General features: G+C 46.0%; 1 protein-coding gene across 1 annotated transcript in view; it reads left to right on the top strand.

Moving 5' to 3' along the window:
• Positions 1–3,553: 3,553 nt before the first annotated feature.
• The window catches only part of Thegl (theg spermatid protein like), a 39,482-nt gene continuing 27,137 nt past the window's right edge, over positions 3,554–15,898 (top strand). The window contains exons 1-2 of the mRNA XM_041671634.1: positions 3,554–4,018; positions 4,250–4,336. Of these exons, the coding sequence (XP_041527568.1) occupies positions 3,643–4,018; positions 4,250–4,336 (463 nt within the window). The 5' untranslated portion in view covers positions 3,554–3,642. The remainder of the gene's footprint in view (positions 4,019–4,249; positions 4,337–15,898) is intronic.

Raw genomic sequence — 15,898 nt, 5'->3', positions numbered from 1 at the left:
TCACAGCCTTGAATTAAAAAGTTACAAGTTTCCCTCCTTGTGCTCTGGGGCTGCATGCAGGATAAGAAAATGTGCTCTTAGGTTTGGGACGCCTGGCAAAATGCCAAACGCTATGCCCCTTGGCCTCGGGTCACAGCCTATGTACCAGGAACTTTGAAGCCAGGAGTTGCCATGGTTACTCACTCCCCTCAGATGTAGCTTTTGTAACCTTTTTTTGTTGAAAGAAGTTTGTTGTACATATAAGCTAGTTGAGCAAAGAAGCTGGAGAGAATGGGAACAAGAGAAGAAGAGCAGGAGAAACGAGAGCAGAGAACTAAAGGATTGAAGCTGCGGAATGAGAGTTGGAAATAAAAAGAGCATGACCTTCAGATCATGGATGTCTTTTTCCTTTATTTTTTATTTTATTTTATTTTATTTTTTTTGGTTTTTTTGAGACAGGGTTTCTCTGTGGCTTTGGAGCCTGTCCTGGAACTAGCTCTGTAGACCAGGCTGGTCTTGAACTCACAGAGATCCGCCTGCCTCTGCCTCCCGAGTGCTGGGATTAAAGGCGTGCGCCACCATCGCCCGGCTGTCTTTTTCCTTTAGAAAGATTGGAAATTTTCCTGAAGTGCTCACTGCTCTGAAGGCATTCTTTTCTGCAACCTTGGTGAGTTCTGGGAGCTAGACTCCCAGGCTGCGGCACCGAAGGTGTCCTCTGGCCTCCACATGTGTAATGTGGCAGTTATACATGCACACACATAACATGTAATAAAATCTTTATGTGTTGAATGTTTTGCCTGCATATCTGAAAGTATACCTGTATGTGTGGCTAGTTCCTGCAGAGGCCAGAAGAAGGTGCCAGATTCATTGGAACTGGAGGATAATCCATTGGGAGCCATTATTGGGTTCTCTGCAGCAAGCGGTTGTTTGTATGTTTGTGTGCCTGGGTGTAGGTATGCACACCATATGCATGCAGGAGCCTGCAGATGTCTGAGGTATTTGATTCCCTGGAAATTAAGGACCATTGTGAGCCACCATGTAAGTGCTGGGAACCAAACCCAGGTCCTCTGTAAGAACAGTAAATGCTCTTAAGCACTGAACCATCTTTCCAGGGCTGTACGTGGTCTTCACTGATGGACCAAAATGTAATCAGATCCTAAAAAATACGTTTGAAGCAACAGATTACCTGATTGATGCATACACACTCTAGAATGAGTCTCCTAGTTCCATTCCAGGTAACTTCCATAAAAACGTTTTAATTTTCTATAGGACAGTGAATTTAAGTACTCTCCATTTTTCTTTGTAAACGGTGCCTTCAACCATACATTTTGACAGATGATTTATTCCTTAACATTTAATTCCTGCTCTTGAAGGTAAACACAAGACTGAGACGGCACCAATTTTGCTTTTCTTCCCCATACTATTATGGCCATGAAGATGAGTACTTCCCAGTCTCTCTCTCTGTCTCTCTGTCCTCTCTCTCTCTCTCTCTCTCTCTCTCTCTCTCTCTCTCTTTCACACACACACACACACACACACACACACACACACACACTTAAGAGGGGTACTGCACTTGCAGAGGATCCCAGTTTGACCCCAGTTCAGTTTCCAGTTCCTTTGGCAGCTGCTAACTGCCTGTAATTCCAGCTCAAGGGGATCTGATGTCCTCTTCTGGATTCCATGGGTTCTAATACTAAAAAGAGCACAAACCTACACAGGCACACACACATAATTAAAAAATAAAAGTAAATTTTTTTTGTTTTGCTTTTTCAAGACAAGGTTTCCCTGTGTAGCCCTGGCTGTCTTAGAACTCGTTCTGTAGACCAGGCCGGCCTTGACCTCAGAGATCTGCCTACCTCTGTCTCCTGAGTGCTTGGATTAAAGGCCTGATCCACCATCAATCAGCTAAAAGTAAATATTTTTTTTAATTTCCTTTTTTTTATATTTATTTATTATGTATACAATATTCTGTCTGTATGCCTGAAGGCCAGAAGAGGGCGCCAGACCTCTTTACAGATGGTTGTGAGCCACCGTGTGGTTGCTGGGAATTGAACTCAGGACCTTTGGAAGAGCAGGCAATGCTCTTAACCACTGAGCCATCTCTCCAGCCCAAAAGTAAATATTTTTAAAAGACTCCCTATAACCTATCACTTGAGAGGCTGAGGCAAGAGGATTGCCAAAAGTTCAAGAGTTCGAGACCAACCTGGACTAAATAGTTCCAGGCCAGCTTGAGCTGCAGAGTGAGCTTGTCTCAAAAATCAATCAATCAATCAATCAATCAAACAAACAAAAAATGGTGGGGACAAAAGATGTAATGGGAGGAAGTGGGAGAGAGAGACACAAAGTCACAAAATAATCTGTCAGAGGTATCACTATGAATAAATCAACACAATTGTGCTGTTCACAAGATTAATTATATGATTAATAATGTCTGTAGTGACACAGGCTCAGGGGTCTTGAAATGATACAATCTAGAGATGTTGGCCAAGTGTGTTCTTTGCCAGTTAAAGAATTAAAAGGCAGGAAAATCTGCAGCGCAAAAGATAGCCACAGAGGAACCTCAAGCATCGCAGACAGAATCAGCAGTTGAAGGACGGCATTTATTGGAGATGAGGAAACAACATAAGCAGACACCCAAGGCAAAGACCCTCGGCAAAGCAATGGATTCAGGAAGCGGAAAGTCTGGTCTCTTTTTAGAGGTTGTAGGGTTTCAAAGCTCCTGAAGAGTTTTCTTCCCTAATTTAGGTCATTCTGAAGAAAGCAAGGATGGTTGACTGGCATGTCTTGAGAGGTCGTGAACTTGTTGAGCAAGTCCATCAGCAGGGCCCTGCCAGCGGAAGACAAAAGTCTACAAAGCCTAAGTTGTCAAGCTTAGCCTAAAGTCAGGAGTGTGGATGAAGCTGGCAATCATAGAAGTTGGCCATCTTTCTTAAGTAGTCAGGGACCCTCTCCCTATCTGTCTGCTAACAGTTAACTCCTAGTCTCGTTTTGATAGTGGGCCTTGGAACGGCACACAAGCTGTCCTTGAATATGCATATGTATTTAGACGTGTTTCATTGAAGTGTTTCGTTGTGACGGTGTGCAGAATTTCATGTAAAGAAAAGGTTAGTGATCTGGACTATTCCGGCGGACATTAAGCTTGTAATTCCCTCTCCCTTCACAACCTTCATTTTGACTGCTGAATTTTTACTAGAAACCGATTGCCTTAGTGGGGCTGGGGCGGGGGAGGTGTGTGTGTGGGGGGGGGGGGTGCCGGGGGATATTAAGACTTAAAAATCTATCCACTCCCAGTCTTTGTAAAGAGTGTGAAGAAATCTCGGAAACCTAACCAGTCAGGAAGCAGAGAAGTACAGTGAGTTGTTGAGTCTTCTCAGTTCACACCAGAAGCAGAAGCAGCATCCCGCTCTCCAGGCTCTCTGTCTCCTGTGCGGCAACTAATAGAGGTGCACCCTAGGCTAGCAACGCGTCTCCGTAGCAACCAGAGAGCCAAAGCGCTGAAATGATGGGCGGGGCGGGGAAGGGCGGAGCTAGTCTTCCCGGGACGGAGCTGAGTCTGTCCCGGGCGCGGTGCCGACGGCCCCAAATCTCGTGTCCGCGCCGCGGGTTGCGCTAGGGCTGCAGGCGGACAGTTCGTGCCCTGGGTACCCGGAGCTTCTAACTGAAATGGATGAAGGAGACGTCTCAGGTTCATCCGTGCTGTCTGGGGTGACTGATGGGCAGAACACGACAGAAACACACTCGGAACTCCACCCGAAGCCCCTTGTGCTCAGGCTCCTGGAGGTGAAAGAACTTGGAAGTGAAGAGGTCGCAGGGGATGAGGAGGAAAAACAAGAAGAGGGACATGAGTATGAAGACTTCACCGTGTTCAGTGAATCCTCCAGTACTCACAAATCCCATGATGCCTCCACATCTTCCAAGTCCCGCAAGGCCAACGATCTTTCTCAGTCCCGCAAGACCAGCGATCCTCCTCAGTCCCGCAAGACCAGCGTTCCTTCTCAGTCCCGCAAGGACAGTGAGTCCGTCCAGTCGCGCAAGGACAGTGAGTCCGTCCAGTCGCGCAAGGACAGTGAGTCCGTCCAGTCGCGCAAGGACAGTGAGTCCGTCCAGTCGCGCAAGGGCAGTGAGTCCGTCCAGTCGCGCAAGGGCAGTGAACCCCTCCAGTCGCGCAAGGGCAGTGAACCCCCCCAGCCCCGGAAGGGCAGTGAGCCCCTGCACTACCGCAAGGGCAGTGAGCCTCTTCGGTCACCGCAGGTCCAGGCGTATGGAAAAGGCGACTTGCTTCCCAACGCAGTGGTTACGACCTCCCCATCTTTGATAGCCAGATACCTACCGCGGCTCCAGCTGGCTTCCTTGAGCGGTAGGTTTAGCTCCCCTCCCCCCCCCCCCGCCCCCATATCCACCCTTCTAGAACTCAGGAGTCTGGTGAAGGTTCACGAGTTTAAAGGAACTTGACTCTTGTGTCATCTACTGCTGCTTCGCAGCCGCCTCTCTTTGTACTTCAAGGAACTCCAATGGGAAATTGACACCCTAATAATGACAGAGCCACCTCACGGCTTCCAGGATTGAACCTAGTACCTCACACGTACTAGGCAAGTGCTCTTGCCCCAAAAGCTCTTGGACTGAGCACACCAGTCTATCCTGCTAGGTTACATCTCAACTAGTCCTTATTATTTTTTTGTTATATGATCTCTCTTTTTATTTTATTTATATTTCTCTTTTTTATATGATTTTTTTTTTGTTATATGATTTCTTTACTCACCACCTAAAGACAGATCCTCAAAGGGAGGCTGTTTTTGTTAGCGTTTGGGGCTTGGGCCCAGGGGAAATGAAGCATTCAGAGAACAAGTACTGGCAGAGTGCATGAAACTGTTCATCGTCTGCCCAGTCCTTCTCAAACTTACACGGTAACAAGGCTGGTGGGACGTGAATAAAAACGTCCTTGCTTTTACCACTTAAGCCCACCTCCAACTCCTCCCTAGAGACTGTTGGCACTGGACCTGCAATCCTGTGGTCACACTAGGCATGGCTTCTCACCTAGCCTCAGTTACATGGTTCATCACTCCAGCCACCCCCTTGCCACACGTCCTAACATGTCGCTGGCTCTGCTGGTCCCCACGCTCCTGCCAGATCTCCAACCCTGGGAAACACCAGCAGCAATCTATATGCTCCCAGCAGTTGACTCTTGCTAGCCAAAATTGCATTATTGTACTGATGGTTTTATTTCAATTTCTTTCTTTTTTTTAAAGATTTATTTATTTATTATGTATACAACATTCTGCCTCGATGTATGCCCGCACCCCAGAGGAGGGCGCCAGATCTCAGTACAGATGGTTGTGAGCCACCATGTGGTTGCTGGGAATTGAACTCAGGACCTCTGGAAGAGCAAGCCAGTGCTCTTAACCTCTGAGCCATCTCTCCAGCCCTTATTTCAATTTCTTTACTACAAATTTGAATTGGCACTGAGAACTCTCTGGCAGACTCACCTTTATATACTGGGTAAGCTGGTTCTCCTGGGCTCTAAATGCATTCTTTCTCCTCCTCCAACCTTCACACTTTTGTCCTTCACCCAGTGGGAGACTTTACTTCCTACTTTATCAAGAAATAGAAGCAATCGGTCAGGTCACGAGTTCACTTTTTTGCCACCAGTTTTTTGCAACCAGTTTATTGGCCTCCCAAGACTAGTGCTCATGGACGCTGCCTTTTCTCATCTTCCAGGAGAGAATTGTGCATTTTTATAAAAGCCACGTTCCCCACGTATGCCTCAGATCCCACTAGTCTCCTAAAGAACCTTACACATCTCACTGCTCGGCTGCAGCGTTTTCTCCTTTTCTAACGAATCAGTCCCATGAAAAACAGACTAGTAGCCCGAAATAACCTTTGACCCCAAGCCTTCATTTCCTCCTCTTATTACCTTCTTAGCTCCCTAGGTAGGTCTCTTTTCCCTTTTACTTCACCAAAACTGCTTCATCAAAACTGGTGCTGGGCGGTGGTGCACACCTTTAATCGCGGCACTCAGGAGGCAGAGGTAGGCAGATCTCTGGGTTTGAGGTCAGTCTGGTCTGAAGAGCTAGTTCCAGGACCTCTAAAGGCTACACAAAGAAACCCTGTCTCAAACAAACAAACAAAAACCAAACAAGCAAGCAAAACAACAACAAAACCCAGCCCCTTCTCTAGTGTACCCTGTCCCTGCCCCATGCTGATGGTGGTGGGGGATCTCATCATCCCTACATGTGAGCCACTGGGCTTCTCCTTCTGATGCCCTCATTGGGAAGACTCTAGTTTTCACCCCATCTGGTGCTCCCCCTGCCCCTAGCTCCCCTCAACTGTTGTGTCATTCCAGAATTGTTTTAAGCACAGTCTCAAGCTATGCCCAATATTTTGAGCTCAACCTTGAGTCTCCTTTTGCCAAAATTTAGCTCAGAAGGCACCTTTAGCCCATTGATTCTTCTGATCTCCGATTATGTGCCACCAGTCTCTGATGTTCTGTCCCCTCTTACCTCATCTTCCCTGACGTTCTATCTCTTCTTACCTTATCTGCTGTGACCCACTTTTGCCCCTGTGCATATTTTAGTAGTGCGCTCTCTCTCTCTCTCTCCCCCTCTCTCTCTGCCCCAGGCTGGTCCTTCTGCATCCTCTTAGAACTGGGGTTACAGGCGTGTGCTGCCATGCTTCCCTAAGCTCTCTGGTGTAGACAGATATTACAAGAGGAAGATAGACAACTATGTGGATAATTGGTCTCTGCATGTCAAGTGGTCTCTCCACCCTGCTTTGCAAACCCAAACAATATTTCTAAACACTTCAGAAAACATTGTCTGTGTTCAACTTTCGTTATTTCCCTATATCCCCTTCTTCCACATCACTTAAACAAACATAAAGCTGAGGTTGGGGAGTGGGTGAGAGGACTCGTGTAAATATGGAGACCTGAACTCAGATCTCAGCACCTATACCATTAGTGTGGCTGTACCCTCCTGTAAACAACAGTGCAGGGGGCAGGAGGAGGAGACAGACAGAAGGATCCCCTCTCTCAAAGGAATGAAGAGAATGATAGAACAACACCCAGCTATCCTCATCTGGCCACTCATAAACAATGCGCTCACGCACACAGGCACACACACACACAGGCACTCACACACACACACACACACAGCCACTCACACACACACACTCACACACACACACAGGCACTCACACAACAGGCACTCACACACACAGGCACTCTCACACACACACACACTCACACATACACACAGTCACACATACACACAGGCACACACACAGGCACTCACACACACTCACACACACAGGCACTCACACACACACAGACACTCACACACACAGGAACACACACAGGCACTCACACACACACAGGCACTCACACACACAGGCACTCACACACACACACAGGCACTCACACACACACAGGCACTCACACACACACACACTCACACACACACACTCACACACACACAGGCACTCACACACACTCACACACAGACTCACTCATTTTTTTCCTCTGAAGTTCACCACAATACAGCACCTCTAAGTAACCCCTTTCTTCAGCTGATAGTGGGTGGACCCCTATCTTTAGACAGTAGTGGGCGAACTGTTTTTAACCTCTATTAATGGCCATTTCTGACTTCTATCTGTTGGATCTCATCTAACTTTAAAATTTTTTAACTAGTGTGGTGTGTGTGTGTGTGTGTGTGTGTGTGTGTGTGCACGCATGCTAATGATGTATGGATGTGGTGGGCATGCGTGCCGTGGTGCTAGGGTGGAGTCAGGGCAATTTCTTAGGGCCTACTTGTATGTACATTCTGGGAATCAAGTTTAGGTTAGACACGAGGCTAGTACAGCAGTCCCCCACACGCTGAGCCATCTCACCAGCCCACATCTACCCTCTCTCTGCTGCACCATTGTGGTCTTCTCTTTCTTGACTGTTCACATTTGACACACAAATATTACACAATTACCCCACCTGAAAACGATCACAAGTCTTCCCTAGCCCTATGGACCCTTCCCTTTCAGATACCACTCTATCTCTCTGCTTGACTTTAAAGGCACACACACACTCACACATACACACAGTCACACACACACACAGGCACACACACACAGGCACACACACAGGCACACACACACAGGCACACACACACTCACACATACACACAGTCACACATACACACAGTCACACACACACACAGTCACACATACACACAGTCACACATACACACAGTCACACACACACACAGGCACACACACAAAAAAATCCTCAAAATAGTTGCCTAAAAGTCAAGATTTCAATGTCCTCTTTTTCTGTCCTCTTGAGAAGGAGTTTGATTAAGATTTCATTCTGCTCACTTAGCTAAAGCTGGTTTTGTTGAGGTCACAATGATCTCTGTCCTGCCAAGAGCGAAAGTGACCCCTTCATTTGACACACTTCCTTCTATCGTGGGACTCTTCCTTGTTTCCTGGAATACTAATACCTCTGCTGTCTTACCTCGTGGATTCTTCCTGACATTTCCTTTGCTCGGAGCCCTTCTTTCCCAGCCTTTACATTAACGTTACTGATGGCTTTATCCTCTCAGATTCTTCTAGAACTCCCTTTATTCTCTGGATGATGTCATTAGTTCCGTGGCTTAATTGCCAGTAGCTTCTCAAATTATAGCTTTTACTTCTCCCCCAGAACTCAGTTATCTAGCCTTCCTGCTGGACTACCCACAAGAAGCTCACTGTGTCAAATTGACAGCTCTGAACCGTTAACAAACCCTAACTCTGAATTATATTCCATGACCCTTCCTTAGCATCCAAAGTATTACTGTGTGCTGTTTTTATCTCTAGCATAGTTCACCACACTGGCCCCCTGCTTTGTCTCTACCCTCCAATTCATTGTTCGCATCCCGGTCAGGGGAGTTTTCTAGAATATATGTTACAAGCATATTTCCTGTTCTCCACCATCCCAGCGGTAGTTCCCATCTTATGTGGCATGTAATCTAAAAAGCCTACCAAGCCTCACTTGGTCTAGTCTTTTTTTTTTTTTTTAATATTTATTTATTATGTATACAATATTCTGTCTGTATGCCTGAAGGCCAGAAGAGGGCACCAGACCTCTTTACAGATGGTTGTGAGCCACCATGTGGTTGCTGGGAATTGAACTCAGGACCTTTGGAAGAGCAGGCAATGCTCTTAACCACTGAGCCAGCTCTCCAGCCCCCACTTGGTCTAGTCTTGATCATTAACCCGAGTTTTGTTTTTAAGGTAAGCTTTCACCCAGTCCAAACTGGCTCCAAACTCGTGGAGCTGAGCGTGACCTCTCACTTCACCTCCATAGAGCTTGGGACTACAGGCCTGGACCCTGGACTTGGTTTACGATGGGCAGGGATGGAACCCAGGGCTTTGTGTAGGGCAGATAAGCCCTCTCTTCACCAGTGGAGCTACCTCTCCAACTCACTGACCTGATCCAGAACTTGACCTGGCCTGTCCCTAACTTTAGGACTTCCGGTCTCCTTATTGTTTTGCTCTCGGGCACACGGGCACCGTCTCCTTCCTCAGAGTCAATTTTCCTTCTGCTAGGAGACTTTCAAAGTGTGTGTTCCCTCCTCATACAAAAAAATACCAGTCTTTGACCTGATAATTTTCTCTAAAACACATATCCAACTCTAATATATGCCTCTGTGTTTAGCTCTTTACACTCTCATGAAGGCATGATTTTTGTTGGATGAAGAAACTCCTCAGTGACTTCAGTGTCATGAAATCCAGTGCATCCTTTGGTGTCCTGGGTGTTGTAAAAGATTCAGGGTTAATACCTGTGAGGGATGTAGAGCAGGTTTTGGTACATGGTAAGTGTACAGTAGACACTAACTGTGGGAGTATTGATGCTATCTTATTTAACCTCTTGGCAGTATTCCGTACACTTAGCTGTTCCTTTCTTGAAACAGACCTTCTCTTGTCCTCTGGAATAATATAGCCACCTTAGTTTGTTCCTTGGATTTTTTCACTGACTCCTTCTCCCCACTGGATTCCCAAATTTTAATATGCACCCTCCTAATACTGCATCTTATTTGTTTGCTTAGAGACAACAGATTAGTATGTAACTGAAACTGGCCTCATGATCCTCCTGCCTCAGGCTCCTGAGGGCTGAGATTACAAGTGTGTTCCATCAAGGTAAATTTCTTTTTCTGGTGTTCGAAATAGAATAGGGTCCTTGTGATGAATGTGCTATGCTTGAAACCTAGATGGTCCACGATGTCAGAATTTATTGAGTAAAAATAAACTTGTGATTAGAAGTATCAGTTTCATTGGTTGGACTTGCCAAGTAGTCCCAGTTTCCCTTCATAGATGCCATTGGCAAGTACATCTTCTTCCCTCCTCCTCCTCCTCTCCCTCCTCCCCCTCCCCCTCCTCCTCCCCCTCCCCTTCCTCTTCTCTGAAAGAGAGTATCTCTGTGTAGTTCTGGTTGTTCTGAAACTCTCTAGGTAGACCCAGCTGGCCTTGAACTCATAGAGATCTTCCTGCAGATGCTGGGTGCAGGCTCAGGTCCAGATAGGCAGCTATCAAGCAGGCTGCGTCAGCAATGGAGAGGATCTGAGTGACGTCCTGGGACAGTCGGGAGTTCTCTGCCTATTGGTCATTGGATGCACACTGTAGGGACCTCATGCTAGGATGTGGGTTTGTCACCATTGCCAGGTTAGATGTCCTGTCTTTATATACTCATCTCTAGTCTTCTGTGTCTGATCAGTTCGCAAAGCTGTTTTTGTTTCTGACATGGCTTTAATGTAGCCTGTTCATGTGTTCCCAATCTACCTTGGAAAGTTTACAGGCAATGCCTCTGTCCTTTAAGAACTACTTGTTATTCTGGGCTTCGTGGTCACGCTGAACACGTGATACAAGGAGAGACATTCCCCTTTGCCTCTGCACTTGGCACAGAACCCAATCCTGCTTGTAAAACAGAGTCACCTGGGTAACACACAGCCTGAAAGCCACCGTTCTTACACAGTACAAGGTAATGTAGAGCCACACACAGCTTGATCACGGCAGTCTTCACGCACAGGAGGCAAGCTCTCTCCTAGTGAGTCGTATCCCTAGATCCCCTTCCACCTTTATGTGGGCTCCTTGGGTCAAACTCACGCCATCAGGTTTGCATCAGATGGCAAGTGAGCCAATTTGCCAGCTCTGTAATGTACTTCCTGATGGAAGTCTTCATTTCCTCCGAATCCCGTTCTTCCTTCTGTTTTTTTCCATCTAAGAAAATACCATCCAGTTGCCTGCACTAAAACGATCCATTCTTCCTAGATTCCTTTTCTCTGACTCAAAAACACAATTCCGTCAGCAAAAGTTCTGTTAGTTTGATTGAACATTCCTGAAATCACTCATCTCACCGGCTGACACCCACCGCAGCTATGGTTATTCCTCACCTGATGGAGGCAGTTCCTACAGTGCGGCTCCTCTTCCCAGGTGACTCTAGGCATGTGTCCGGCTGACGGCTGAAGCTAACTGTGACCACGTGCTTATTTGTATGTCCATCGATGTGTGTGTTCATGCCTTCCACTCGTTTGAGGTTGCTTATATGAATACACACCGAAATATGCCACAGGGCGGTGTACCTGTTTTAAGACGAACAATGAACTCAGGGAGGGAGGTAAACACTAGCCGAGGAAGAAGGAGAAAGTGCAGCAGAGTTTCATTCCGCCACTGCAAGCACACACACTAGCTTAATCTTAACCCAGCCGTCCCCTCTATCCTCAGCACGTAGCACTCTTCTTGGTAGACTTCCTCTTTGTCTTGTCCTCACAGGTCGCCTTCACCTCACAGGTACTCAGGCGTAGACTTACTTCATAGGAGGCAGGCAGGGGCAGGTGGAGATTTCTTCTGTGTTGATAGTTCATCCTCATCAGAAGGATTTATCTGAGCATGACCGGTCCCGAGTGTGAGTGCCTGGAAGCGTCTCTCCAGAAGGTGGCAGTCTTGTCCACCGATGACTAAAGCCTGGCGCCAACAGCCCATTTGTCAGCCTTAGGCGGCTATGCTAGAAGCAATGGGATTCAGTGCTATGGGGGTGTTGTTGATTTTTTTTAACTCTTTTACTCTTTGGGGGGCCCTCCACCCAGCTCTCAAATAAATACACGGAGTCTTATTCTTACTTACGAATGTCTGGCCTTAGACTGGCTTGTTTCTAGACAGCTTTTCTTAAATTATCCCATCTGCCTTTTGTCTCTGAGTTTTTAGCTTTTTCTGTTTATGTATATCCTTTTTTTTTTTTTTAACTTCTTACTCTGTATCTGTGTGGCTGGGTCGCTGGTTCCTGGTATCCTCTCTCTTCCTCCTTTTTCTTATTCCTTAATCCTTTCCCCAGATTTCTCCTCCTACTTACTCTCTCTTCTTGCCAGCCCCACCTATCCTTTCTCCTGTCGAGCTATTAGCTGTTCAGCTCTTTATTAGACCCATCAGGTGTTTTAGACAGGCAAAGTAACACAGCTTCACAGAGTTAAACAAATGCAACATAAAAGAATGCAACACATCTTTGCATCATTAAACAAATGTCCCACAGCATAAACAAATGTTAACAATATTCCACTACAGGGGAGTAAAATTCAAACCCTGGAAATGGAGTGATGGAGCTGGAATATTCTGATGGTCCCCAGTGGGAAGATGCTTAGCCATCTAGCTGGAATGTTCTGATGGCCCCTGGTGGGATGATGTGCGCAGCCATCTAGCTCCAGATCCTTCCCATAGAGCAGAAACAGAATTCCTCCAGGTTTGGAGGTCATCGGACCCAACCACAAGTCCACTGTCCTTCCTCTTTGCTGTTTCCAGCCACCCTGGCCTATGACATTGCTGTGCCTCTGGCCCAGGTCCTCCACAGGGCTTCCTTTCATGTAAAGCTGTCTTCAAATTCATCTTCTTCCACATCAGTGAATATCTGGTACCTTCTTATCCCCCCATCCTCAATCCCCCAGTTCAAGTATCAGTTCCTCTAAAAAGTACTTTCCAAATTCTTTTCCTTAAAGTAGGCAATGTCTTTGCTTACATCGTGTGCACTAATTTCCATCCTGAACCTATTTACTCAACTCCTTTCCATCTTTCTGTCTATCACATCAAGCTACATGAGGACAGGACAGGGAATTTAGATTTAGTTTTCTGTTCTATAGCTTGGAGAAGGCGGATAAAGGACTCTTCCATATGGACATTTCTGGCATCTTCTAGATTTGCTTGGTAGCTACTGAGCTCAAATAACGTATATCTAGTGAGTGTTTTTTGTTTGTTTGTCTTGTTGTTTTTCTTCGAGACAAGGTTTCTCTGTAGCTTTGGTGCCTGTCCTGGAACAAGCTCTTGTAGACCAGGCTGGCCTCGAACTCACAGAGATCCACCTGCCTCTGCCTCCCAAGTGCTGAGCTTAAAGGTGTGCACCACCACCGCCCAGCTCCATTAAGTGTTTTAAACATTTAACAGCGTTTTGTTGTATCTTCAAGAGACTCCATTAGAGTAAGCATTTTGTGTTCCCATTTTACAGGTGGGCTAACTGAGACACAGAGGAGTCAAATGACTAACCAGAGGTTATGCACACAGCCACAGCAGATACTGAGCCAGGTGATGAGACCCCATAGCCCTCTCTTCATTGTTACCCTATTCTCTGCCTCACTGCATGGGGGCAGTCCTGTTATAAGTGCTAGGAGTGACCTAAGGGTAAAGATGAGAGGGAAGGAACAGAAAGAGCTTGGCACATAAATAAATGCTTGGCCATTTTAAGCATTCAGTGTTATGGTCAGTGATGGCGAGGCATGCCTAGTACTTCTTTACAGAAGTAAGACCTGTTCTTGACTGTGCACACTGTATGCTATAGGGAATATCAAGGTGAGCAGAGTATTTCCTAAGACATTTGCTGCTGCTGGAAGACTGGTTTTCAGCAGTGTCTGAGAAACTGGAAAGGAGCTGCGTACGCACACAGGAGACTATTCCTGAGGGTCAAAGCTTAATTCTTCATTTCATTTTCTCTTGGCTGGATGTTCTTCATTGTTCTTTTTCTGTTCTGTTCTTCTACCCTGATGTTTCCTTCCTTCCTTCCTTCCTTCCTTCCTTTCTTCCTTCTCCTCCTCCTCTTCTTCCCGGTTCTTCTAGATCTTTCCTGAAGTTCTCCTTTGAATTCTTCCCTGATGATTCCCTTCTATTTCTTTTCTGATGTTTTTCCTTCTATATCTTTCCCTCTCCTTCCTCTTATTTTTCTCTTATCCTTTTATACCTCTGAATACAAAAATTTCTACACAATAAAAGATTACCTCATAACCAAGTTACATGGTTTCAAAAAGCAAATTAAAATCTTTACGTAAGAAGCAACCACATAAGATGCCAAGTTACATGTTTTTCTTAGAAGCTCATAAGTAGTTAAACATTTTTCTTTTATTAATTTTCCAACCGTAATATCTTCACCCCAAAGCAATGATTCTTTTATAATTAACAAAGTTTTAAGCAAACTAAGTGTATTTTAGCCAGTTCCTTCTGTAGGCAGGAAGCTGTTTGCGGTTTCAGTGCAGCCGATGCCTTCAAAGCTTCATTCAAGCGGTCAGCTGACAATCTATTTTTCTTTACACTTAATAGGGTCATTTAATTTCCTTTCACGGTTTTGTTTTTTCCAGGTGCATACTGAGGCCTGGGATTAATTCTGTAAGTTACATGACCACGGAACTCTGGCCTAACTCTGTGTAGGGGCATAGTTGTTTTCTTTGATCATCGGCCTGCTTTCCTTGTTCTTGTTTTCCATCTTCCGTAATTGTCATAGCTAACAAAGGAGAAGGTGACTTTTAGCCTGTATTTGTCTTTATTATATCTCTTATTGGAGCAATTGGCAGAGTAACTTAACACGTTTTTCTTATTATCTTTACTGTCTTAGCCACCTGTATCTTTTAGGCTACCTCAGAAAGTTCAATTAAATCATAGATCTAACAAATCATCATTGCTTCTATAAAAACCACCTTCATGGCCGGGCGGTGGTGGCGCACGCCTTTAATCCCAGCACTCGGGAGGCAGAGGCAGGCGGATCTCTGTGAGTTCGAGAACTACAAGAGCTAGTTCCAGGACAGTAACCAAAAAGCTACGGAGAAACCCTGTCTCGAAAATTAAAAAAAAAAAAAAAAAAAAAAAAAAAACACCTTCATTATGATCTCCAGTGAGGAGTGGGATTTTCCCAAGGACAATCACACTTATCCTAGTTACAGTGGGATCCTTTCACATGGTAACCACACCGTGCCAAATACAGAAGGAACCCAGATGCAGCAAGCAGGAGGAAGCCCAGCAGAAGCCAGGGGCATCCTGGAGTCAGTCCTGGGGCTTTGTCTCTCCTGGATGGACCCAGAGTAGCTTTGTTATCCTCTGGACTGTGTTCCACAAGTTCCACTGCAGACTGCAGCTTCTCTGATGAGGCTACTGGCAATTTACAGACAGACGAAGCCGTAACAGACTACAAAGTCTAGACAAGTGATGTGGACATACCCTTAATCACAACCTCTACACTCAGATCTCTCTCTCTCTCTCTCTCTCTCTCTCTCTCTCTCTCTCTCTCGCTCTCCCCCCCCCACACACACACTTGTTTACATTTTTGGTTCCTGGTTGCACTGAGGGATCTGAGACCTAGGACTGGTCCAAAGGTGCATGGATCAACATGCCAAGTCAACTCAGTTGATCCAAAACCTGTAAACACACTTGTAGTGACTGGACTAGTGGGGCAGATCTGGCCTTGCACGGGAAACAGGCACCGCAGGGACAGGGAGAAAAAAAATTTTTTTTTTAAAACAGGGTTTCTCTGTAGCTTTGGTGACTGTCCTGGAACTAGCTCTTGCAGACCAGGTTGGCCTCGAACTCACAAAGATCCGCCTGCCTCTGCCTCCTGAGTGCTGGGATTAAAGGCGTGTGCCACCACCTCCCGGTGACA

Source organism: Microtus oregoni, unplaced genomic scaffold (assembly GCF_018167655.1).
Source record: "Microtus oregoni isolate MIOR12 unplaced genomic scaffold, Mior012 000021F_ref0000039, whole genome shotgun sequence".
Classification (NCBI taxonomy): domain Eukaryota; kingdom Metazoa; phylum Chordata; class Mammalia; order Rodentia; family Cricetidae; genus Microtus; species Microtus oregoni.
Note: the sequence above shows the minus strand (reverse complement) of the source record. Positions and strands in the feature narration are given on the sequence as shown.